General features: G+C 33.1%; 1 protein-coding gene across 1 annotated transcript; it reads left to right on the forward strand.

Moving 5' to 3' along the window:
* Positions 1-958: 958 nt before the first annotated feature.
* On the forward strand, positions 959-8,582 carry LOC143252219 (uncharacterized). Its single transcript, XM_076504023.1, has 10 exons — positions 959-1,115; positions 3,786-3,836; positions 4,408-4,479; positions 5,095-5,154; positions 5,406-5,477; positions 5,801-5,848; positions 6,315-6,347; positions 6,629-6,670; positions 7,746-7,788; positions 8,359-8,582. Exons 1-9 carry the CDS (start codon positions 1,032-1,034, stop codon positions 7,782-7,784), a joined length of 501 nt encoding a protein of 166 aa, XP_076360138.1. The 5' UTR covers positions 959-1,031; the 3' UTR covers positions 7,785-7,788; positions 8,359-8,582.
* The last annotated feature ends 18,514 nt before the right edge of the window (positions 8,583-27,096 follow it).

The following is a 27,096-nucleotide window of genomic DNA, read 5'->3' on the forward strand; positions in this document are numbered from 1 at the left end:
GGGCAGAAGATAAAAAGAAAAGTTAATTATTCAGCATGAACACGAGACATTACTGACGCCACATGATATGTATTTAATTTGAACTAAACACAAAATCTTAAACAATGAATATGATAATTTATTTAAGCCACAAGAAAAAGCAACAGTTTAGCCAGTACTCATCTTGAATTTTAACATTCAAGTGTTTGAAGTTAACAGAAACAAACTATGGATAAGGCTCAAGTAATTATCAAAAGGATGGAATATCAACATCCAATCATAAAATCAACATAAAAAGACAAACAAGCAACAACTGGTCAGTAGCGGGTGTTTCTTAGTGTAAAGCTACACAATGGACTTTGTCATCTGCACGGAAACGAACCCTTGTTTTTTGTGTTGTATGTCAGTAAACTTTGTGCAAACTCACCGAAGGACATTCTAGTCATGATCACTAAAAACAGAACAAAACTGAAACCAACAGAAATAAAACTTGCAGACATTTTGTGTCAACAAATGTTCTCATTTTCCACAAATTTTGTTCGTGGAAAAACATTTAATATATGTCATAAATCACTAGTCTTTTACCAAATAACATAACTTTTATGTTACTATCATAGAAATATATATATAACAAATAACCTATCATATTAGTATTAAGTTAATACGTGGTGTTTTTTTTTTTTTTGGTGTTTTTCCAAGTGCGTTATGTAATTCTCTATGATTCCTTCTAAGTTATCAATATTTCAAGCCTAATTTTTAAACTTATGAAACATAGTTTAGTGTGAATGTTACACAACCGATTACAAAAATAATGACGATTTGATTTTGAAATATTAGAGTTTTGGCTTTATTATCATACAGATAAACAGACTTTTTTACCTTCGAAATCGCTACTTTCACCTTCTATTGTTACGTCGCGTTAACTGCTTAGAGCTGACTTGTGACGGAGTAAGGAGAGTTGTGATTGGTTGTAGAATGTATATAAATTCTTGTCATCTCAAGACTCACGTCAGGATCATCGTGGTTATTCCAGTCCTGAAGAATTAAGAAAGATGTCAATGCTCCGTTTAGCTTTGGTGGCTTGTGCCTTGGTGGCCGTCAGTGGTGCTCCTCAGAACGGCAATTCTGCTCCTCCTGTAAGTTTCGTCATTGAAATGTATTTTAAAATCGAGTAGCTTCTAGCTCACTACTGCTTCTACGTTCATAATTCTTCTTTATAAAATAATGTGCTTTGCAATTATAGTAATAATACTGTTATTAAATCAATTAGGATATCATAATGTACATGTTTGAAAATATATATACGTGTTACTTGAACTTTGAAAATGGTTTGATTGGGTAATGATATAAACTTCTAAATTTTCTGAGGTTATAAGCCTTTATAAAAGTTTCTAAAATTATGAAATTGTAATAAAGGTTCTAAAAATTAAAAGAGACTGTACTAAAGTTTTAAAAAGACTGTACTAAAGTTTCTAAAGTTATTACTAAAGTTTCTAAAGTTAAAGCTGTACAGCTTAATTAAAGTTTCTAAAGTTATAAGACTATACTAAAGTTTCTAAAGTTATAAGACTGTACTAAAGTTTCTAAAGTTATAAGACTGTACTAAAGTTTCTAAAGTTATAAGATTATACTGAAGTAACTAAAGTAATCTTCAAACATTATTTTTAAAAGGTAGACTTGTCATCATCAGATTTCTATGTGACATTGTTTTAAAATTATTTAAGTGTTTTAATAAAAATGTCAATTACATGTTACCAAATTAATTTTAAAAAAGTTTTCAAAAGTCTATGCTAAATGTGTTTATATTTAACGTACTTGTGCTTTATAAAGATATGCAAACATACAAGTGTAATTCCTACCCTGCGGTTCGAATACTTTGTATCCACTTTTACGTAGTTAACGATCAAAACTAATTTCAACTGGCTCGTTATTTCTGTACGTAGTAGTCACATAGACTTCTGAAAATGTTACTTTTTATAATGACTAAACTATATGAGATACCGCGCATTAAAGGTACGTTTGTCAAAATAGTGCACTCCTAAATACTGACCTCCGATCAGAGCAATCCTTACACTTAGAGCTAATTCAGCAAAGTGTTTCATGAATTATAAGAGTTAATGAATCAGCCAATGGTCTGCCTAGAAACTGCATTCTTTCACTTGTGTGACAGTGAAACCGTAAACCCTGACTTTTGTACGAAGTTAGTCAGGGGCTATAGGCATTAACTGTTCCTAAATATGAAGCAATAAACAACAGATACCGCACTTAGTGGACAACACACACCACTAACTCTTGGGCTGCTCTTAATAAAAGAATAGTTGGACTAATTACCATATTATCACATCTATGTAGTTTAAAAAGGGAGTATGTTAAACAAAGGATTTCAATTTACTGACCCGCAAATTACGAGAAGAGCTCCTAACCAGCGAGTCTTTCTGAAGAAACCAAGCTACGACGTTTTAGACCTACTGCGATAGGTGTCAATGAAAAGTTATGTTACAAATGCCAAATACTTTTGATAAGAATTGCAACTGGTTCTGGAGTTAAGGAAACAAGTTGAACTGGTTTGATAGCTGCTTCCGCTTTCAGAAATTTCTTTCAAAGATCAAAGTTAGTTTGTTTTATGGAAGTATGTGGGAACTGACCTACTTTGAATAGCCCTAGTTGTTTGAAATGTTCCTTTTTTTATGCCACCTATATCTGAACCCACTGGTTATACTTTTTCTTTTATACCTATAGAGATTCAACAGGAATCATAATACTAGAATGATTAAAAATCTTTTTCGAAAATATATATTTTATTTATATCAAGATAAAGATATCTCCTGAGCTGAAATTAACCTTAACAACATGTTCGAAGGACATAAATTTTAGTCTAAGTGATTAAAACATGTTATCCCTAAAATGGTTTGATATAACTTAAACTCTTGATATTTTATCTAACACGAAACATTTCCGAGACAATCAACTTGGGTGATTAGCGCCGTGGAGGAGTTATAATGTAACGGTCAATTCACTATTTGTTGCTAAAGGAGTAGCTCAAAAGTTGGTAGTGATGACTAGGTAGCACAGATAGCCCTCGTGTAGCGTTGCATGTGAATCAACCCATTCATTTTGGCTTCCATATATTTACCATAAGCAAGTTTGAAAATAAGACATTTTAGAGTTTTATAAAGTTACTTAAATTCAAACGCATTTATATTTATCTATCGAACTACAACCTGCCCTCCGCTAATACAGCAGTATGTCTTTGGATTTACAACGCTAAAATTAGGAGTTCGATATTCCTCGGTGGGCTGAGCACATAGCCCGATGGGGCTTTGCTATAAGAAAACACACACACTCGAACTACAATCGCTACAAAAACAAATTATAATTATAATTTTTCTCACACGCTTGTTTAATAATTAGATTAATTTTACAAATACAAAAATGTCACTTGATTTAAAACTTTGTGATGAAATAACATTTTCTAAAATTATTTGCATTTAACCTTTCAGGCTCAGAAATAAAATGTTTTTATTTTTCTTTCATCTTATTCTTGTTATTTTCATTCTGAACTAAAACTAACCTTGACAACATTTTCGAACATAAATTTAGCGTTAGTGAAACTAACGTGTTTGTGTTTGACTTATCGCAGTCGTTTTTTGTTTTACCTCAATACACAAAGTGTCTTAAATTATCAGTTTGTGTTATATATATATTTAGTTATAAATATGTATAGATATGAATTTAAGAAATATATTTAAAAATACGTATATATGCACAGAAATAAAGATGTTTTATTTTTGTATTGTTATTTTCAGCAAATAAACTGGGGTAAATGCCCGCAGCTAGAACCATCTACTAAAGAAAAAGTGAGTTTAAGATATTCAGTTGAAAACAGATGGTATCTACTAAGAAAGTAATATCAGTTTATAAAAACTGATAACAATTTGACATTCGAGAAAATGTTTTAAACATTAATAACTTCTTTATCACAAATTTTATTGTTATTAACACACACACACATGTATTCATATTTATTAATTTTGTCAACAATGAAATCAGTTAATAAAGAGATATAAGAATATTTTACAAAAAAAAAAGAAATTTCAGTGGTTGTATGTTCATAAACACACCATTATCTTATATTATAAATGTATTCCTAATTATAAATTATCATTCACAAAAATGTATGTATTTTTAAACACTCAAACATCGGTTTTATAATTAAACTATTATTAATACAATTAAACAAATGAGACGTAAAATGTTTATTCTTCCTTAATTACAGATTATTCGTGCATAGTCTAATAACTGAGTAAAATAATTTTATATTTATTTTGTTCATAGAATTACAAAAACGTTTCAGAATTAATATTTTGAAGCTATTGACAACGCGCTGTTTACGAAACGCTATGTTTTCACTTTGATTTGTATCTCCAGGAAACCAAGCAAAAGGTGATAAATGACTGTCTCAAGGAAAACCCTCCACCTAACCCTGAAAACACTCCTCAAGTAAGACTCTGTTTCCTCCATTGTTTTACAATCAAACAAAATCAGTTGCAATTAAAATCGTAAGGCATAATTTTTGTCTAGAAAATATTTATCAGTACACTTCTCAATTAAGATTCAGGTTTCTTGATTTGTTACACTCAAACAGTCGGTCACAACTGATGTGATAAGGCAAAATTTTCGTCTGTAAATTTAACAATGGAGAATCCATAACGATATTAAATAATGAAGAAAAAGTGAAAAGTTTTTATATAGAATAGCGATCTTTCAGTTGAATATTCAATTAAACATTAAAGAAAGTCAAGTTTAGAAATAGTTTTTATATCAATATTATATCACACTACGTTTATAGTAAGGAGGGTCCAAAATGATTTAACCCTAAAATTTTAAACAATTTATCATTGAACAGAAGGAACTGACTTGGATAGGTTATTGGTAAATTAGCAAAATCTGATTTAGTTATCAAGTGTGCATGTGTTTGTAAAAATAATAAAACAGCTAAATATGCTTCCCTTTCCAGAGTCACGTGATATGAAAGGGATTTATTAAATTATTAACTACAGATAACCGTAGTTTCATATTTCCTTATTCTCATATCTGTTCTTGGTCTATCAACAGGAGGTTCTGGATCAACATCGTTCTGACATCACAACTTGTGCTCTCAAAGCTGAAGGATGGGTAAGAACGTTCATCATCATTTCATCTCTAAATCTTCTAGATCATGCGTAAAACCTCTTCAGGGTACTACCTCATTTAATTCATTAGTGTATCCCTACAGGAATAGATGACGTCTGTGATGCCATCTGTTCAACATTGTTGTGTATATTTTAACCCAGTTTGATTGTGTTTAATTTTTATGGTATTTATATTCTACTTTCTCAGCGTTTACCCTGATGAAGTGTGTAACATTAATATTCATTCTTTTCTAGTTTAACGAAAATGGGAAATACAAGTTTGACAAAGCAGTAGCCGAGATAGAGGAGAAGGGACTGAATGCTGAGGTAATAGTTTTTTCACGTATACTGGATATTCACATACATGTCTTAAGGCAATAGTAGGGAAAACACTGCTTGTGCCCTGCGGTTTTCAAGGAATGAATTTCGCTGAAATTAGAAAGCGTTCCTTTTTCAACACACTGCTAGTTTTGTTTTGTCATCACTGCACATATATGTTGCAAGCATTATCTCTCAAAATATTGTTATTACTGTGCCAATCACCACTAACTTTATTGTTATTTTTGAATTAATAGTAAAATATACACAAAAAAACCACTAAACTTTGATATTTATTTATATCATTAAATAAAACATTTAAAATCTTGCAGATCCTCGAAAACATCAAAGCGAAACATGGAGAGTGCAAGTCCAAATCAGTAAGTATTGTTTGTTAGTTTCAAGTGATTTCAGGTGATATTTACGATTTGATGCGCTTATTCACGGAATTAAAAGATATAATAGTTGAAATCACTGATTTCTAAGTCCAAACAAAATGTTATCTTGCTTTTACTTCATGATTGTTGTGATCACTTAACTTATTTGTTTTGTTACATACAGTTTATTTTTTTCACCTTTCAATACCAGCGTTTCACAATGTGCATTACCTTAGTTCTTCACATCTTTTAATATTTCATAACCAGTGTTACGATTAGCAGAAACACTTAGAGTATGTAGCTGAACAGGTTTTACAAAAAAACGTATGGATCATTTTATGTGCAGAACTACAACAACTAAATAAATATAACAACTATAAACATTCCAATATTATATAAAGCTCTCATTTATAATAATAATAATAAGCTAAAGGAAAAGTGATATGTTTTTATTCTTTATATTCCACAGGAGGAAAAGTTCCCAGAAGACTTTGTTGGCCAGGTGGGATTTCCTAGATTTGTTGCATAAATTAACCACATTTACGAGGTTCAACTAACTTAAAGTAGTTGTTAAAATAACTGCAGAAGCGAGCAGACAAACTCTAATATGTGGTGTTAATACTAATTACATTACGTTAAATACTTTATAATAAATAACGTTTCCTGTCTCTCGGCTTTAACAACAGTATTTACATTCTTTTAAAATGTCGAAAGAATTTTCGCAAGAGGTGGTTCTTTGTTGTTAAACTTTCTAAACTATAAATATTCTCTTGTTCATTTCAGGTCCAACTTTATCAAGCCTGTATGGATTTGGAAATTTCCAAGGTAAGTAGAATCTCTGCTAATAGAAACTACACTTTTCTTTAAAATCAAAACAAATAAAACTTATAATTTATTATCCTGACGCCTCCAGTGGCATAGAGGTATGTCTGAAAACTTATAACGCGAGAAACCAGGTGTTGATACCTGTGATGAGCAGAGCACAGACAGCCCATTGTGTAGGTTTCTTCTTAATTGCGAGGATCTTGGTAATACTCAGGGAGTGTAACTTGTATTGAGCCAACCGAAACGGTTGCTTGAGGAAACATCGAATCAAAAACCAATAAAAATCACCTTACCAGTGAAGTCATTTAGCTTAGAAAACTGTAGTTTAATGACACAGCTCTCTGTTCATTAAACATCCTTGTTAACCGTTTTGTATAATTCTGCTAACAACATTTACCCATGTTCTTTTCTTGACAAAAATACACTCTTAACCACAAGAAAAAATTCGTAAAAGTGAATGTGAAACCATGTTTCTGAGGATGAAAAAAAAAACAGTGATAATAATTCAGGACGTCGGAAACTGAACATTAGAGTAGACCTTAACTAGAGTGAAGAATCTAAGGTAGCATTGTACTGAACATGAAAGTAGACCTTAACTGGAGTGAAGAATATAAGGGACCTTAACTAGAGTGAAGAATCTAAGGTAGCATTCTTTCCTTTATGAATTTTTGAATAGTCTCTTTAAAATTTTCAGCTGACTTGTTTGCATTGATGATGCTCGTGACTCAGTGTTTCAATAGCTGTGGTGAGCACACAATAAAAGATAAAGCTCATTGTGTAACTTTGTGCTTAACAATAAACAAACAGTAGTATTGTTGGCAATGATTTAAGGGTTTAATGATAATTTGCAAACAGAATACATTAATAAAACTTTCTGAAATGTTTATTAGTTCCCTTACAACACTTTGTGGTTCAGTTTCTTTACACTGTGAGGTTTATCTATTCATCTATCTATCGTTTATTTATCTATTTTGGAACTCGATTCGCTTACTTTCATAACTAATGTGCATGTTTATCTGGTTGCTTTTATAGTTCATTGGAGAATTTGAACAAAAATGGAATCTTTATTTTTCAGATCTGTGGTATTGTAATAGTTCCTCCCGAATCCGATTAGAGAGGTAAGCTAAACTTCACTGAAAAATGTTATGAAGCTATTACCAGTTAAACAGACCGTTTATCGCACGATTGACTGAAATATAATTTTTTTTAATCACAACGGAATTTTTGTTCGATATGACAATTTGTTAAATAATTGAAACTTTTGTGAGTTTAAAAAGTGTGGAATGAAATGCAAAGTTGAACCAGATGATACGCTAGGAAAACTACGTTGCTGAGCAATTTGTGTATTTATTATTTGTTATTTAAAGACAAAAATATTCTAGTATCAAATAATTATCCTTAGTAGAAAGAAGGTTAGAACACGTGACTTATGACTTCCAAATTGAATAAATGTCTTCAAAGGGTCATTAAAATACAAATTTAAGTAAGTTGAAATTTGGTTAAATTATTTCATTGTTCATCACCCGTATAATTATTTTTTGTGGGAATTTTTTCATTGAAAAGAATAGTTCAATTATTTTGATATAATCTCTCCCTAGCTGCAGTATATCGTAGAAAATACATCTGAACTAAATACATTCGCAGAGTTTGAAACTCTAAGATTTACCTGGTGGTTCACTTTTCTATAGGTATGACCATTTACAGTTAAGGAAAGAAAACATCTTTAACTGGTCCAGATGGAGATGGTTGGAAGCTGTTTCTAATTTTAAAGTTTTGACATATCAAACCGTTATGTCACTAACTATTAGTCAGATGTAACTTTCGTAAATCGTTTTATTAAATTTTCTGAATCTTCTTTATAAATTCCATCTCCTTTTTCTTTGTGTTTAATAAAGCTATTCTAAATTATCTATTTGATTTGTTGTTGTTTTTTGATTTAACAAGACCGCACAACCACATATCTCCACGTGTAATAAAGGAAACACTTTAAATTTTAAGTACTAAATAATTACTGAATTTTCAACTGTTAAAACTGTCCTCACCGATCTAGAAACAAATAATCAAGGAAAATATATTTTCCGTGCTCTTATAGATTGCTTAAAATCAAATTATTATTGAGAAGTTGAGGAAATTAAAAGTGTCAAAAATATTGCGAAATTTTGAATTTAAATATACTTTCATATTTAAGGAAATTTTTATTTTAGAGATTTTATAAGTACCATTTTCATCAGATCAGCGAGAAATTATAAGGAATCGCGTAAAAAAATAATTAATAAATGTTTTTTATGCTTAAAATACATGCATTGTATATATATATATACAATTTATATGTATTATGTTTATAAAATGTGCTTTAGTTAACTAAAGAATCATATCAAAACTAAGGATTTTATATGAAACTTGTAATTTGCTTCGTGAAGTAATTTGTATATTTTTTTTTATATTCCTTCACTAAGCTGGCTGCACTCATAAAATATCTTTTTTTTAAATGAACGAGTTATCAAGCCCCCCCCCCACTCATAGAATTATTATAGAGAAAAAGCAAACAATACTCTGTGTTAGCAAATGTTCGAAAATAGTAAGGACCCAAACGCTACAAATAATAATAATACAATAAGTTATAAACCACATAAAGCTCATGGCACAATAATACAAGAAAGGATATAAGAGTGCATTAAACCAAATAAGAAATACGCAACGTTCATGGATATAAACCTGAGAAAAACAACAATATACAACATTAAAAGTTGAAACATCAACGTTAAAAGGAGACAAACTTACAATAGTACAGGTCGGAGGAAAAGGTCAAAGACGAACCTGCTTCTCCCAGGTTTCCAAGTCCTACTTTCCGATGACTGATTGACTCTTACGCATACGAGTCCAACGTTTTTTTTTCCATATGCTGAGGCTGTGCCGTACGTGGAATTTCGTTTCTACATTTCTTGGATGGAATATGATAAGAAGTATTTCTGAGTGTCAAAGCACTCTTTATCCCCCTAGATATTGTAATCTCATAATGAAACTATCATATTTTGTATTTTCTTGTCATTACCCCTCACACTATCCACGAAATTCCAAATACAGCACAGCCATACTGTACAGAAGAAAAACTTCCTGTGTAGTTGATAGCCGTAGTTTAACAGTCTGAACTACAGCGAATGGGTTAATTCTATCAATATTTTTAATAGTAATTTCACATGAAATTGTTTTTGAATTTCGCACAAAGCTACTCAAAGTCTATCAGCGAAAGCCTTCCCTATTTTAGTAGTGTAAGACTAGTCATCATCACCGACCGCCAACACTTGAGCTACTCTTTTACCTACGAATAGTTAAAAAGGGTGAGCATGTTTAATACGACGGGGATTCGAACCTCGACCATCGTATTATAAGTCGAACGCTTTAACCCACCTGGCACTGATATTGCTAGCCACTCATTTCTGTAAATATAATTTTGAGATTTCACTATGGTCTTTAAAAATATTTTTATTTTTAAGGTTTTTAACATGAATACTCATATTTGGATTAATTTATATATCTGGGTTATCATCATGTTGGTTTTTTTTTTTTTTTTAATTAATGCACAAGCTGTCGGTTCAATTATCTAAGCCTCTTAGAAGTGCTAGATCCTGTCGTTTATTAAGCGTTTCACACCTATAGAAGGCTTAGGTAATTTAGCCGATACATTTTTCACTCTCTTATTTTGTAGTTTTAAGAGTAGAATAAATTATCTATTTACAGCGGAAAATGTAATATTTTCATTTTGTTTCTACTTTTAGTAATAAGAATGAGTTGGTTACCCTTTAGTAATATTTTGTCTGTTTTGAATTTCGCGCAAAGCTAAACTAGGGCTATCTGCGCTAGCCGTTCCTAATTTAGCAGCGTAAAACTAGAGGTTTTACCTCTAGTTTAATCATCACCACACACAGCCAATTCAAATGAATAGTGGAATTGAGCGTACATAACAACGGTCCTATGGCTGGAAGGGCGAGCATGTTTTGTGTGAAGGGGATTCGAACCCGCGACCGCAGTGTACGAGTCGAGTGCCTTAACCACCTGGCCATGCCAAGCCTCTTATTAATATCCCATATTTTCTAAATCTAGCACACACCCAATAACACAGTGGTATGTTTGCGGGCTTACAATGCTCGAAACCTGGTTTTGATACCCTTGGTGGGCAGAGCATAGATAACCTTTATTTCTAGACCCTTCTTATGTAATTTAACAGAACTCACGATACCCAATATCGCTTCTCAAACTACATCATATTCAGACTTGAACAACGAATAGAAGAGAAATTATACACAAAGTTACGAAAAGATAAAATTTGAATTAAACGTAAAGTGAATCGTTTATACTTATATAATGTAGTAGTAACATCTAATTTAGAAAAACTTCACCCTAATTGCCATTGGAAATGTTCTTTGATTTTATGCAAGTGGTTGATTTAACAAATACGTAATTGAGATGAGGTACAGAAAAACGTATCTGGATTCGCAATTATTTACGTTGTACGATTCGCGATAGTAAATATGCTCTGCTACGTAATCCAGAACACGAATAAGTTTGTTTGACTGCCGTTAAAAATAAAGCCATCGAATAGTCTACATGTGTTTTGACAAAGGTGAGTATCGAACCCCCCACCTACAGATATTTCATCAGAAAGCAGGCAGATAACTCACATAAGAATACTCTATTGAAATTATTGAGTCAAATTTAAAAGATAAAACAGATTTCTAGTCTAGTAGCCGTTCTTAATTAACAGTGAAAGACTGAGGGGAATGCAGCTATTTACAACCACCCATCGTGAACTCGGACTATTTACCAACGTTATAACGTCCACACGGTTAAAAGGGAGAGCATGTCTGGTAATGAAGATTCGAAATCCAGATCCTCAGATTGCTAATTGTGAACACTTACCACAAGGCCAGGCCGTTGCGGTAAGAAATTATTTACTGCAAATTTCTTTAAGATTCTGTTGACCATTCATAACAAGACAGTTGACCGTTCTCTGACTGTAATTTGGGGACCCGAATACATTATAGGAACAGCGATCAAATCACAATATTTTGATCAGTGCATTCCAAGAACTGATTGTGGGCACTATTGATTAGATGTCTTCCTTCTGGCCTATAAGTTAAAAATGGAAACAATTTACCACGCTAAATTCAGGGTTCGATTCTCCTCAGTAGACACAGTAGATGTGGCTTTGCTGAAAGACAATCGCACACAGTGTTCCATACTATAACAACTTCTCTTAATTACAGAGGGTTCCATAATCTCCAAAGTGGTTAAATGAGGCGACAGGTCCCTCTGTTAATTTTCTAACGGATTGACGCTGATCTCCTAATCGTTTGTAGACCAACCAAAAGCCGACCTTAAAATATCTACTATCTCTTACAGCTCACTAGTTTCGGGAATACAGTTACCATCGAAAAGAAATTAAAAGTTACCACTTGAGTTTCCTTAATTATAAATCTAGATAGATATTTATAAAGACACTTTTTTCAACTTTAAGTAGTGTGTATAAATACGATTTGCATACAGCTATTTTCCACACCTATATGTATAAAGGGTTATGGATAACGTTACCCATCACTGACTTCATTGAGATGTTAAAAACTAATTGCAGATCTCAACCTTCGTGTCATATATTTCTTATTTATTCTTAATAAATATGTTTCATATCATAATCTGTATCATTCTCAAAAGATTCTCTGACCAAAAGAAAGTTACTGTTCCGCGGTTCGAGGGTCACGACTCGGATACCCGTCACACCAAATATGCTCGTCCTTTCAGCCGTAGGGGCGTTATAATGAGACGGTCAAATCCCACTCTTCGTTGGTAAAAGAGTATCCCAAGAGTTGTCGGTGGGTGGTGATGACTAGCTGCCTTTCCTCTAGTCTTACACTGCTAAATTAGGGATGGCGAGCGCAGATAGCCCTCGTGTAGCTTTGCGCGAAATTCAAAACAAACAAACACAAGTTACTTTTCACAACAAGAATCATCCACCTAGCATGTAGTTCTAACTAAAAAAAATTACTTGAAATGAATTCTTTAACATATAAAAAATTCCAGGTAAATACATTAAATATGAAAGAACGATTAAATAATTTCTTGTTTCTTGGTTTACTACAACCTAGATAGATTAGCTATCGCAGGAAATTTAAATTGTTACCGTATAAATACTATTATTTTTAACAAATTGAGAACATATCACTGAGCTGCTATCTCGTGAAACAAATAGTAATTATTTTATTTTAGTTCTGATTGAACACTGTGATGTTGATTGAATTTTTTAACATTAAGTAATTACACACTTGCAGTACTCTTTAACACAATAACACCAAACTAACAGCGAGTGTTATAATGAACTACCCTTCTTCTGTCCTCTGGCTCGAGTCTTTTCTCAAGCCATGTTCTTCTCTTGTTAGAACTCGTTTCCTCTATCAAAAAACAAACAAAAAACATCGATAACCTAATAGGTATGCTGTCTAAGTAATGATTATAAAGATGTTTATTGTATTATGTATGTTACTGTACGATATTATTGTATTATGTATATTACTAAATGATATTATTGTATTATGTATATTACTGCACGATATTATTGTATTGTATGTATTACTGTACGATATTATTGTATTGTGTGTATCACTGTACGATATTATTGTTTTATGTATATTACTGTACGATATTACTGTATTATGTGTATTACTGTACGATATTGTTTTATTATGTATATTACTGTACGATATTGTTTTATTATGTATATTACTGTACGATATTGTTCAACATAAAAACTCACAGTACTGTTAGAACTTTTAGCTAATTAATTGTATCATTACTCTATTGAAGTATTTTTCTAATAACATATTTGTTAGATGTTGAGTATTGTATACAACAGTTTGAATTAAATAAACGACACCTGTTTCTATCAAACAAACAAAAACACCATGTCCATGTATTTATGTGCTTCATATGTATCGAGTTGTGATCAGAAAAAGATAGAAGTCACTGTATTAACGTTTTACTCTTAAGGTACAGCCAGGAATTATATCTAGCCAATAATTACATATTAATTAATCACTCAATGATCGCTTTCGAGATGACTCAGGTTGCTCTTAATGAGTTACTGTGGCTGCCTATTGAAGGATATCTTACTAACGTTCCTCCCCCCAGTGGATTAATTATAAATTTACGGATTTCCTACATGAAAATCCAGGGTTCGATGTCCTGATGTATACAGAGCGCGGGTAGCTTTCGTGTGACATTACGCAGAAAATAACAAAACATCAAAGCAACTTTAAAGAATATTAAGACGAAAACGCATTTCCGTAGTATATTAACAATTTCAATAAATAGCGTTAAAACGTAAGCTATTGCCTAATTCATGTCAGTATGTACACCATGATACAGTTTTATCATTACCTGGTTAGAGTTATTACTTTGAGACTACACAGATAAAGATATTGCATGAATTACTGAAATGAAACTTTATTTGGTTTCTTAAGTGACTAAAGATATTTATTTGATATACTTTGTAAGGCTATTTTATAAGTAGGTGTTTAGCAATGTATTATTATTTTTCTGAATATTGACAATGATAAATAAGGGTATGTTTAAAAATGAAATATCTCAATTTATTCTATGTTATAATGAGGCGTTGTTTGCAAGATTTATACAACAAGAACTTCCGCTAGAGGGCTGTTCGACTTGATTTATCATCAGCGAAAATTTTGTAAGAATAGTGGAGGCCATGCTAAATCGTGATGATATCTTTCGTTTCGTATGTACACGTCGCCAATTAGCAGGATTTCCAATATGGCGTATGCTTCACACATTATAATACAACTTTAAAAAATAAGTTTACAGATCTTCAGTGACGTTTGCAAATAAGTGTTCTATAATGTTTCCTTTCTTCCATATAATGTATATTAAGATTATAAATTGTATTTCTTCCATACAGAATTCCCCAGAAGTTTAAACAAATTGCTGATTATTTGTACCTACCAGTAAATACAAACTGTTACTGGCACGTGAATACATCTGTTTGTAAGCAACACGTTTTTTCGTTTGTTGTTTATACAATGTTTCTTTACATAGTATGACTTTACCTTAACATAACATAATGTTTAGGGACAAGAAGGGACATGTTGGTCCATCTTTGCTGTCCCATCCTTTAAGCAAAACTAAAATTATTAAGTAAATAAATTAAGAAAAATTAAAATCAAACTCTTATTATTGATATATCCATCAATATTTCATTTAAAATCACTCAAATTTACTGCTTCCACAACATCCAAAGAAAACCCATTCCGAAAGCCAACAAACTGTTTTGAAAAAAAACAAACACAAATTTTCTTAGCTGAATACGTCTTCTACCTTTCCTAAATCTACATTTGTGTGCCCTAGTTCTATAATTCTCGCTGTTAAGTGTTGATACATCAACATAATCAACTTATTTTACAATCTTAACCAGTTTATACTTTTATTCTCTTCAAAGATGACCTTTACTTAAAAATCATACCCTGATTATATTTCTGCAAAACTTGAAGCCAGAAGAATGTATGTTAGAAATATACGTATATTTCAACCAATCCAAGATATTTCAGTCTAAGATTACAAAATAGAATTATTTATTTTTACCCCTCACACTTATTCTGATGGTTATAAACGTAAAAAAAACAAAACAACGTAGAACTAGAAATAATAATCTAAAAGAAGGTTTATCCCTCTTAGATCACGCATGCCGCGAATTAAGGACATCTTGACAATACTTGTTTATTATAAAATTAGGCCCGGCATGGCCAGATGGTTAAGGCACTCGACTCGTAATCTGATGGATACGGGTTTGAATCCCCGTCACACCAACTATGCTTGCCCTTTCAGACATGGGAGCGTTATAATGTTACGATCAATCCCATTATTCTTTGCTAAAAGAGTAGTCCAACAGTTGACGGTGTTTGGTATTGAATAGCTGCCTTCTCTCTAGTCTTACACTGCTAAATTAGAGACACCTAACACAGATAGACCTCCTGTAGCTTTTCGTGAAATTCAAAACAAACAAACAATTATAAAATTAAACAATAATTACAATAAGTGTTCCATTATTTGATATGACCTATTATATATCTATGCCAAATACGTTACCAGTTTAACTTACTCCATTATATGAGCTGTATAGATCTAGGCCTATTTTATTAAAATTTAAACCTACTCCATTATATGACTACATATGTCTGTTTTAAGCATATTACTATTTTAATTTACTCTACCATATGATATGCACGGTGACCAGACAATTAGACAAATATTTGGTGTCCAAATGTCCTGCTTTCTCATTTTTAGTGTCTAATTGTTGAGTGTCTTGTTGTCCGGCCATCGTGTGCCATATTGGATCTATTCAATTACGTAAGCTAGACCTTGGTACTAATTTAATATCGAAACATTAACAGAAGCAGCGTTTGTGTCTTATATTAATTATGCATTTAAATACCTAAAGTACAGGTTTAATTTATTTCTTATTGTTTAAACCGTAGTTTTAGTGTGTGTGATTTTTATTCTACATGTGTAAATAATTTGAAAATGCCTGTAAAACTATTTCTTAACACTCCTACGAAAAGTGGGGCCTAATAGGCCCCAGAGCAACTTGAAAGGTTATTAATATTAGGCTAATAATTTTGTATTTAAATGAAATTGCCATTTAAATCCATTAATGAATGGATTAACGAGATTCCCACTGTCCCTATCTACTATCTAGCGAAACCACAGCCAGGGAAACGGGCTTGGAGAAATCAGGACTAGAAACGTCTTTTCGTAGGAGTGTTAAAATTACCAGTATACACCGGTAAAGCAAGAATATGAACATTTATTACTTTACAATTATCACAACAGTTAAGTTAAAATAAGGATACTTACAGAATTTCTGCACTGCCAGACTAATGAAACGAGCGTTAGGAAACCGTCGTCTTCGTACGCTGCATTAGTTATGGGAAGCTATCAAAGGGAATAAGGTACTTTAAATGTAACATTCTTAGGGCAGATCCTTATGCAATGGAAGCTGCGTTGTATCGCTATTTTCAACAAGTAGAGTCGTCGGTTAGAGGATGACTGGACGTGGCGACATGGAATATAACGACTTATTGATGTCCCAAATATTTTAAATATAACACACTGAACTCTGTGGATAAAGCATCGTTAGGGGCTGTCCTTCACATGAATGAAATGATGACAGGTAACTGATGTTCATGCGGCTGACCTTACCCTTCAGGTAAGAGCAGATTGTCTGGAATGTGACTTTTCAGCACACAATTAAATAACACTTTTTCGAACTAAATAACACAAAGTCATAAGGCAAAAAATTAAACCTTTACAATAATTCATCTAACTTCTATTTACATGTGTTAGACTTCTGTTTGCATGTTATGTAAAAATCGTCACATGGTTTGTTTGTTTGTTTTTAAATTTCGTGCAAAGCTACATGAGAACTATCTGCGCTAGCCGTCCCTAATTTTGTAATGTAAGACTAGAGGGAAAGCAGATAGTCATCACCACCCACTGCCAACTCTATTTTACCAACGAATAGTGGAGTTGACCGTAACATTATAACGCCCCCACGGCTGAAAGAGAGAGCATGTTTGGTGCGATGAAGATTCGAACCAGCGACCCTCGGATTACGAGTCGAATACCTTAACCACCTGGTCATGGCGAGCCCTTCTCGTTACATGGTACTCAAGTGAGTGTATTTATCGTTCGCTCAGCACCTGACATTTCTTGTTCAGTATGATGTCGGTGATAAATGTGTTCTTTTCCTTTATATTAACGACAAGGTTCCTAATCTGGGAACGCATATCGATATTACTCGAAGTGAAGGTTAGGATAGCTACCCCAGAGATTCACCTGACCCAACTCATGAAAAGTCCATTTATAAGCTATTTAAAATTAGTCAATTTTGTGCCCAGAATACTCCCTGATGAAACGCATTCCAAACTCGTATAGGCCCATTGTAACTTATACAAAGTTAATACTTATGGGACACAGACATCTAGCTATCCGTTAAACAGTTGCACCTCTTGAAAGACTCACCTGTAAACTACATTTTGTACGACACTCTTAGAGGCCCCTCTTTCTACAAGTCAACAACTGAATTCTCTTTATACCTCGAGCTTACACACTAGCGTGATATAACATAAAACAATACAAGTGTGGTTTTGTTTTGCTTACGTTATAATTTATAATGTTATCGTTATTGTGAGTTCGAGTTGGATAGGGAAAGGCATAATTATTGTCTCAGGACCTCCGTAAGCCTACGAGCGCCACTATCATCACTAAACACCACTGCGATAGAAAAAAATACGTAAAATGCGCACATTATAAGTATCATCATCATTGTGGTCTAACTACATAAAATACGGCATATTTTTAAGGATAAAAGTAGAAATTATATTGAAACAACACAGAAAAGTTAAAAGTGGCATTATTTTACAACAGAGAAATCCAAAGACAGTTAGCTTGAAAATATAGAACGCTAAACGAAGAAATAACAGGTATAAAACAAATTCATGAGGCATTTGGTATATCCTTCGCAAACAATAACACATACTTGATGACTAGGGTCGAAACATTTGGGAATCTGGATACACGATGGCTGGTCTCAGGGTAAGAAGCATCTTCAAATCATTTCTTCTAGGATATTCTTCTTATTGGATGTATTCGACTTTGAGATTAATCACTGCTTACTATAGGACAGTTGCAGAGAGAATAATAGGGAAATGACCTTTCTTTAAAGGACATCACAAATATGATTAGGGTTAGCTAACAAGATATGTGCTTCACCACTACATATAATCAACTTCAGCTACATCCAATGAAACCACGTTCCATTTTCAAATGACATATTAATAAAACATGCTATTCCCCTAATAATGTTAACAGACAAGAGTGACTGACATGTTTGAGATAAGACATCACGTCAACCCATTTATCTTTGAAGTGCTACATATGTACGGAAGATAAGAAACGTGTGACTAATTTCATATGTCACTTATTGGTGCATTCATTTGTAACATGGTATTTGTAAAGCTAATATGGATTCACTGTCCAGTCACACAGATGTAAAATGATCAGAATGCCATCCCTAGTACACGTGCAAGCGAAAGTCGTGTCGTTTATTCCATCACCGTTGTTAATTAAAACACATAATATAATAATAGACGTAAATAAAGCTATATGGCAGTAAATAAATAAATATGCCACGACTCTATTTGATATAAGGCACATAAAATAAATTACACGAATTAAAAAAAAATCACTTTAAATTTCATTGCAAGAAAATTCAACAGTTTCTTCATTATCACGCAAACTTACCGAAAAACACAAACAAAATGGCTTGTTTTGATTTTCGCACAAAGCTAATAGAAAGCTATCTGCGCTAGCCGTCCCTAATTTAGCAGTTAAGACAAAAAATAAGGCAACTAGTCATCTCCACCCACCGCCAATTCTTGGGCTACTCTTTTAGCAACGACTAGCGGGATTGACCGTCACATTGTAATGCAACCACAGCTGAAATGGCGATCATTTTGGCGCGACAGGGATTCGAACCCCCAATCTTCAGATTACGAGTCAAGTGCCTTAACCACCTGGCAAAAAAAAACAACAACAACAACAAAGAAACATTGTAGCCCAAACCTTTCTTTTCATATTTGTCAGATCTGTTTACTTATGACATGTCAGTGGAACTGAATGTTAAATATCTATACATTATATACTCATATAATATAATCATATTAGCTTATTTAATTAAAGTTTTCTTGTCCTAAGAAAAAAAATTACAGCTGGACGAATCTTAATACAGTTTTCCAGAGGTAAAAACGATCTTCTGCGTTATTTGATGCGACATCTGGTAGAAAGAAACAAAACTACTGTAGATGATTTTATTGAATACGTTGAGAATAACACTGAGAAAAGTGAAAGCTTGCAAATAATTCATACTCTGTCGCTATGCAAAATAGCTCAGATTTCACAAATTAAACAAACATTGAAAGAAACTTACACCTACTTGCATGTTCTCATTAAATGTTTAAATACATGAATAGTAGGAAAAAAAGAAAGAAAGAACCTTATGTTTCTCTTGGTCTTGCTAGTGAAAACAAAATGTGAAAATGTATTTTGGTTTTTATATTTTCCTACTGACCCCAGTGGCTCAGCGGTATGTCTGCGGAGTTACGTTGCTAAAATCTGGGTTTCGATACCTGTGGTGGGCAGAGCACAGATAGCCCATTGTGTAGCTTTGTATTTGATTCAAAACAACAATAACAAAAAAAACATTTTCCTGCTAATAGATAGGATAAAAAATAACTTTTGTTCTAAGTGTAAAGTCACAGCATGGGATCTGTGCTGTTTCCGTCATAGAGATCAAATTCTTATTTTAGCGTTATTAGTTTTCAGTGATACAGACGGGCCACCAGTGAACGAATTAAAAAAGACTGTTACAAGTTTCAAATAAAAGTGCTACAAGTGTTATTAGTCTTCTTTCCCATTTATTACATATTACAGTTTTCTTTTGTTTAGCCTCCAAGTGGCTTAGCGGTAAGTCTACAGTTTTATAATGCAAAAGAAACAACAACAAAATTTCATATCCATGGTTGGCATAACACAAATAGCCTGTCGTATAACTATGTGATCAAAAACAAACAATCAGGCTTATTTTTAATTTGGTTCTGTCCATGGGGGAAGGTCCGGCATGGTCAGGTAGTTAAGGCACTCGACTCATAATCCGATGTTCGCGGGTTCGAATCTCTGTCATACCGAACATACCGCCATTTCAGTCGTGGGGGTGTTATAATGTGACTGTCAAACCAACTATTCGTTGGTAAAAGAGTGCCCAAGAGTTGATGGTAGGTGGTGATAACTGGATGCCCTTCCTCTAGTCTTACACTGCTGAGTTAGGAACGGCTAGAGCAGATAGCCCTCGTGTAACTTTGCACAAAGTTAAAAAATAAACATAAAACAAACCTGCTTGCGAATCTCGAGAAAGTTATAAGTCAGCGGTGCTTATCTTGCACTTTGCGATTTTTTTTTATTTTTAAGAAATCTCTGCAAGTCCTCTGAAACAAAGATTCTTGACGACGAGAAACCCACTTTAAGTAAAAATGGCTGGTTTTAAAATTTTAATTAAAATCAAGTACAAAAACAGCGTTTCGACTTTCTTAGGTCATCTTCAGGCTAACAAGGAAAGTTTACAAAGATTGGGTTCCTGGACTTATTGAAATCTGGTGCAATTAATTTAAATGTTCAAACTAAATTTCTCAAACTAAAGACAAAATCTGTCATCTCACTTGTTGCTTAGTTTCTGTACAGTCTCGTCTATAACTTATTAATAAACTTAATAAACCTTTATATGTATCTTTAGCTAATTGCCTTCAAGTTCACCAAGTAGTCCATTGTCCGTCAGTGGTTCATTACGGTTTCAGTAGATTTTCAAGTTATCACAGTTATAAAATAAATACCGCGGAAATAATACACAAGGTGAAATATTATTATTTGTGGTTTATTAATATTGGAAATAAAAGAAACTGTCTTAATGAGAGTTTATTTCAATAACGTCAACATTTTGTGATGAAATTTTAAACTTTTTCACGTATATGTTTGCTATGTTAAATAGAAACTATCCATGCGTTATATAAATAATATACTCGATAACATGGTGGAAATTTACAACAGTATACACTCTATAGCATGGTGGATTCTATAACAATATACACTTTATAGAATGGTTGCATTCTAAAATAATATACACTTATAACATGACATATAGTGACATATATCATGTCATAAGTGTATATAGTGATATATACTTTAAAGCATAGATGGATTTTATGATAGTATACACTGTATAGCCTAGTGAGATTCTATAACTAAATAAACGTGTGACATGGCAGAATTCTATAGTAATATAAACTGTACGGTATAGTGTAATTATATAAAAATATATATAAAAGTGGTACCACAATGCATATTTTTGAAATCCTGCTAATGTAATATGCTTGTTTTAAGTAAATATAATATAAGCCATTTTGATAATCTAAAAACCTAAACTTATGCAATATTTTATATATAAGATCATCTTGTATATTCGTATTTTGACAAAAGTGAAGGAAGCTAGTCATCACCACCAACCACAAACTCTTAGGCTGGCCTTTACGAATAAATAGTGAAATGAACTGTGATATTATAACGCCCTCACAGCTGACAGAGCGAGCACGTTTGGTGAAACGAGGATTTGAACCCACAACCCTCATATTGCGACTCAAACGCTCTAATCACTTGTTCAAGCCGGGACAGAAGCCAGTGTTTGTTCAGAGGTGGCTGTGCCTAAAAGGTATGTAATTTAAACTAAACCTAACTCTCAGCTTAAGTGGTTCCCAAAGCGCTCTACTCACAATCTGCGAGACACAGATTTGACTTCCCGTAATATCATACACACTCGCCCTGAGGAGAGGTCGGGGTGTTATATATTACGGTCAATCTCACTATTCTTTGACAAAAGAGTAACCCAATAGTTTACGTTTGGTGGTGTTGAATAGGTACATTCCCTCTGGTCTATAACTGCTAAATTATGGTCGGTTAGTGCAGATAGCCGACGTGCAGCTTTGCCCAAAATTCAAAAGATCTCAGCCAAACTTATAGCATTTAAGACGTTACGAAAACTAGCGAAGTATCGAATAAATATTTTAAAATTGTGAAGACGTTTTTATATATTTTCTAAATCAAATAAGACACAAATGGTTTAAGAAAAGCGTATATCAGTTGATGAATATTATATATTGTTCTTTACAGCTGTTTTCTATCACTATACTGAACTCATATAGTGATAAGTTTAAAGAACATGTATCAGTGATGCGTATTACTTATTTACAAAGTCAGTTGTTAATATATAGTCCAATGATAAGTATGTAATGCAATGACAGATTGGGGTTCATAGTTATTTACATAATCTATGTATTTCTTCTGCTATACGAGGTCTTTCATGTAATACCAGGACTCTTCACTTCGGCTGGTACACGGCAAGGCTGGTAGTTGTTGAGACACAACTCATACTGTCAAGTTGATTGACACAATAACTGTTTGGGTTTGAACTTGTTTAAGTTGGTAAATCGTGATATTTGTCAATGTTACCAAAGTTATTAACCACGAAAACTAAGACCATGATTTATCAATATAACACTGTTAATTTAAATAAATATAGATCCTTTCTGATGAAATTCACTTTTGTGTGAATGTACCATAACAAATTCAGTATTTTAAGCTATTGTTTCTATTTCAGTGACAAAAAATCGACGTCGTCGAAAAAGTCATTTAAGAAGCGACTCCAGGGTTGACAAAAATCTCCCAAAAGTGCTGTACAAAATATTTTCTTCAGGGGTCACATCTATCGACCTCGTGAAGTGAAGAAAGGACAAAATTCTTGCAAATCCAGACGATCAAATTATTTTATGAAAATTCTTATGTCACGATTCGTAAGTACAAGGTTTTTATGATTTAAGTAGGACACCGAATTTTCACACTGCATATATTCAATGTAATGTATTGCACTACAAGAAGCAAGTTTTAATTCATAAAATGTAGCTATTAAAAAGTGGTCAACCCATAGCCCCTACTGGCCTTCTTATGGCCCTCTAATAAACCTACATCTTTGACTACATACGACTATATAATCATTTTTCATAATGTACTGTTTAGACGAAAGTTAAACACGAAAACTTTGTGGGAAAATAGTTTTGCGAAGAATTTGGTGTCTTTTGTATATTTTTCTGATATTAGTGGAAGTTATACTGACTATTTAGATGTATTTTACTTGGTGAAATGATGATAATTTGTTAGCGGTCAAGTTATTACACAAAGTGTTCTTTATACCATAATTATTATCTGATTCGCAAAACAGTATTATTATCATGGTCTTTTCGGGGCACTAGTGATCTGGAAAAAAACTCCTAATGAGATTATACGTATAAAGGGAGATTAACTCGAACTTTCAATGGATATTTAGTAGATTTGTTTTTATTTCAAACTATCATACATTTAAACACAAATATGTTAAAGATTGAGAGTTCATAATTTTCCAAACCCTTCTAGAATACCGCTTAGTAGATTAATACTGATATTTTCAATTCATGGGCATCTTCTGCTCACGAGCGCTAAATGGGAAGCCACAATCACCTTATACTCTAGTTGGATTTATCTGCATTGTGGACTGGATTTTAGACATTAAGAAACACGGCTTATCATGGCATAATCCCGCAGAAAATAAGGTGATGGCTGATTTTAAAATAGAATAACAACAATTTTTATCTGATGATGATGTCATACCAACAGACGATTTGTTTGTTTGTTTTGGAATTTCGCACAAAGCTATTCGAGGGCTATCTGTGCTAGCCGTCCCTAATTTAGCAGTGTAAGACTAGAGGGAAGGCAGCTAGTCATCACCACCCACCGCCAACTCTTAGGCTACTCTTTTACCAACGAAAAGTGGGATTGACCGTAACATTATAACGCCCCCACGGCTGGGAGGGCGAACATGTTTGGCACGACTCGGGCGTGAACCCGCGACCCTCAGATTACGAAGCTCACGCCTTAACGCGCTAGGCCATGCCAACAGACGAAAGGATGTAACTATTAAAAGTCACAATTTACCTAATGTTAAAGTTCCTATTTTAGTTTTTGATGTTAATTATTCAGTCAAGCAGGTTCCAAATACAGTTGAACAACATTCAATATAACCATTATGATTCATTTGTTAGAAATAATGAATTGTCAGTTTGGAAAATTCTCACCTATAGAAAGTGATAAATAGTGCTAGGAAAAAACATCAGTTTTACCATCCGTAACTGCCGAATCAATAATGATAATAAGATAATTTGATGTAAGAGAGATTTTAATTGGTTAAGGCGATCTATATTTTCAAGCTCTTTTTTTTTCTGTGTATGGATAATATTTTTGCAGGCTAATTCGTATTCGTGTCTAACCTCACGAGTTAGATATTATTGGATGAGTTTGATTTGGGTAGAGAGAACGCACTAACAATGAAAAATATCTACAAATATTTCCCGATTCATGTATATATGTTGTCTTGATGGTTTTAGGAATGTTCATAACCCAGATGAGAGATTATGAAACATTGATTTTCCTCAATTGGTTGTTTGTTTCATGCAGGTGACGAAATTTTAGAGATTTATGGAATTAAAGTCAGAGAAAAGAGGCATCACAGAGGTAAACGACTAAACAGTAACAAAGTACAAAATATGAATGACCGTATCGTATCGTTGACACGCCATCTGTTGGAGGTTTGACACTTTGACTTTTATTAGCATTTGTATTATTAATCATATTATCTATGTATTTGTATAGGTGACGTTATAAAAATGAATATTGTAAAACAATGAATGTTAGAAAAACTTATTGTATTTTATGTATCTTGCAAAATTCTGTGTTGGAGTTTATTGGTGAATAAACGGAATCACATCCGCAGAATAGCTATAGAAGAATCAACCCATAAAGATATACAATTCCTCTTATAAAGTTTCACTGAAAATAAATGTTTTTCTGTCCGTACGGCTGGTTAGATTAAATAATGCAACTGTCTTTAGATAACTGTTTCAGATGTCACTAGAATATATTAATATCGTTAAGACGTCACGTCCTATCCTGTCTGAAACCGTTATGTTCCGAATTTTATGTCATTCTCGTCTTTAATTCTATATTTGTTTTTCCTGATATTAAATACAACAGGACGAAAACATATCGAATTGTCCAATCTACCTGATTTGTTTGATTTGTTTTGAATTTCGCGCATAGCCACACGAAGGTTATCTGTTATAGCCGTCCCTAATTTAGAGGGAAGGCAGTTAGTCATCACCACTCACCGCCAACTCCTTGGTTATTTTTTTATGAACCAGCTGAAAGGGCGAGCATGTTTGGTGCGATGGGGATTCGAACCAGCAACCCTCGGATTGCGAGTCGAGTGTCTTAACCAACTAGCCATGCAGGGCTCCCAATCTATCTCAAGGGAGCCAACGAAAGATTTCTCGCGTCATTAGAATTGTTGTTGGTATATTTAAGTTTCATTCATGGCAGACGCATGCGCGTTGTAGGAAGAAGAATAGGATTTTGACTGGGTGTTATTTTGCACTTCAAATAGCCAAACAAAAAGCAACAAAACTGGACATATTGTAAGAAAGAAATTTACCTTCTATGTAAATTTCGTTATTATCCCGAAAAACTAAGTTACGTAGAACACTGAATAGAGAAACATTATTCTCAAATTATAGCCCAAATTATGAGTTCTAGGTTACCATTCTTTATTAAAAATATTTTTCATACGATCTTACTTCTAACTTTGTGTAACAGATATAAAGAACAAAAATCACAGGCTGAACTAGTTATCCCAGCTTTTGCACAACACGCCATTAGATGGCGTTACAAGTGCGTCGGACAGGAGGAAATGATATGCCACCAAAATGACAACATAATATTTCAACAAATTGTCACTGGAGTGCGAGTTCTTACAACGACGTGACGCCATGTTCCCAAAAGATGTCACTAGAGGGTGCATTTATAGACCACCATGACGGGGGCCGAACGTCAGAGTTCCACAAAGTCGGGGCAGCATAAATTTGGTCAACATCAGTATTAATCCATTCATAATCCGTGATGACGAGAAAACCCACTTGTAGAGAAAAATATATTTACAAAAACGGCTGGTATGGATAAAAAAACTCTATGTAGAGGAGCGAACAACTGCCACGACTTGTATATTGGAGAAACAAGTAGGAAAATGGAAACCAGATTCAAAGAACAAAAATGTCACCTTCACACATTTTCGAACACTGCAAATCAGATAAACACAACATAACCATAGAAAACACCCAAATACTAAATAGAGAAACAAACATTAACAAACGCAAAATTAAAGAAGCCTTACTTATACAACAACTCAAGCCCAAAATGAATTAATACAAAGGAACACCTTTATACACCTATTAATAAATATATCCAACATCTAAGCACGCCCTCTACATTCCTACACTCAATTACTCACAACCGCCTTCCAACATGTGATCAGCAGCTATCGGTTAGTTACCCTTTTTTCTTTGTGAACCCGACGATGGCCGAAGAAGGTCGAAACATTGTTCGCTCCTCAACATGGTTTTCTCTACTCATACCAACCGTTTTTACATATACATTAACCCAGTCAGTTTAAAATCAGTAAATTATTAGATAATTATGTTTCCTTACCATTTAATTAAACCATCCTTATAAATAATAATATCGTAGAATAATTAAAATGTAATCTTTGAATTTTTAATTATAAATTGAGTGATGAATAATTTATGATAATATTATTATAATAAAATAATTGGACATATTTC

This window comes from Tachypleus tridentatus, chromosome 6 (assembly GCF_004210375.1).
Source record: "Tachypleus tridentatus isolate NWPU-2018 chromosome 6, ASM421037v1, whole genome shotgun sequence".
In the NCBI taxonomy this organism is placed as follows: domain Eukaryota; kingdom Metazoa; phylum Arthropoda; class Merostomata; order Xiphosura; family Limulidae; genus Tachypleus; species Tachypleus tridentatus.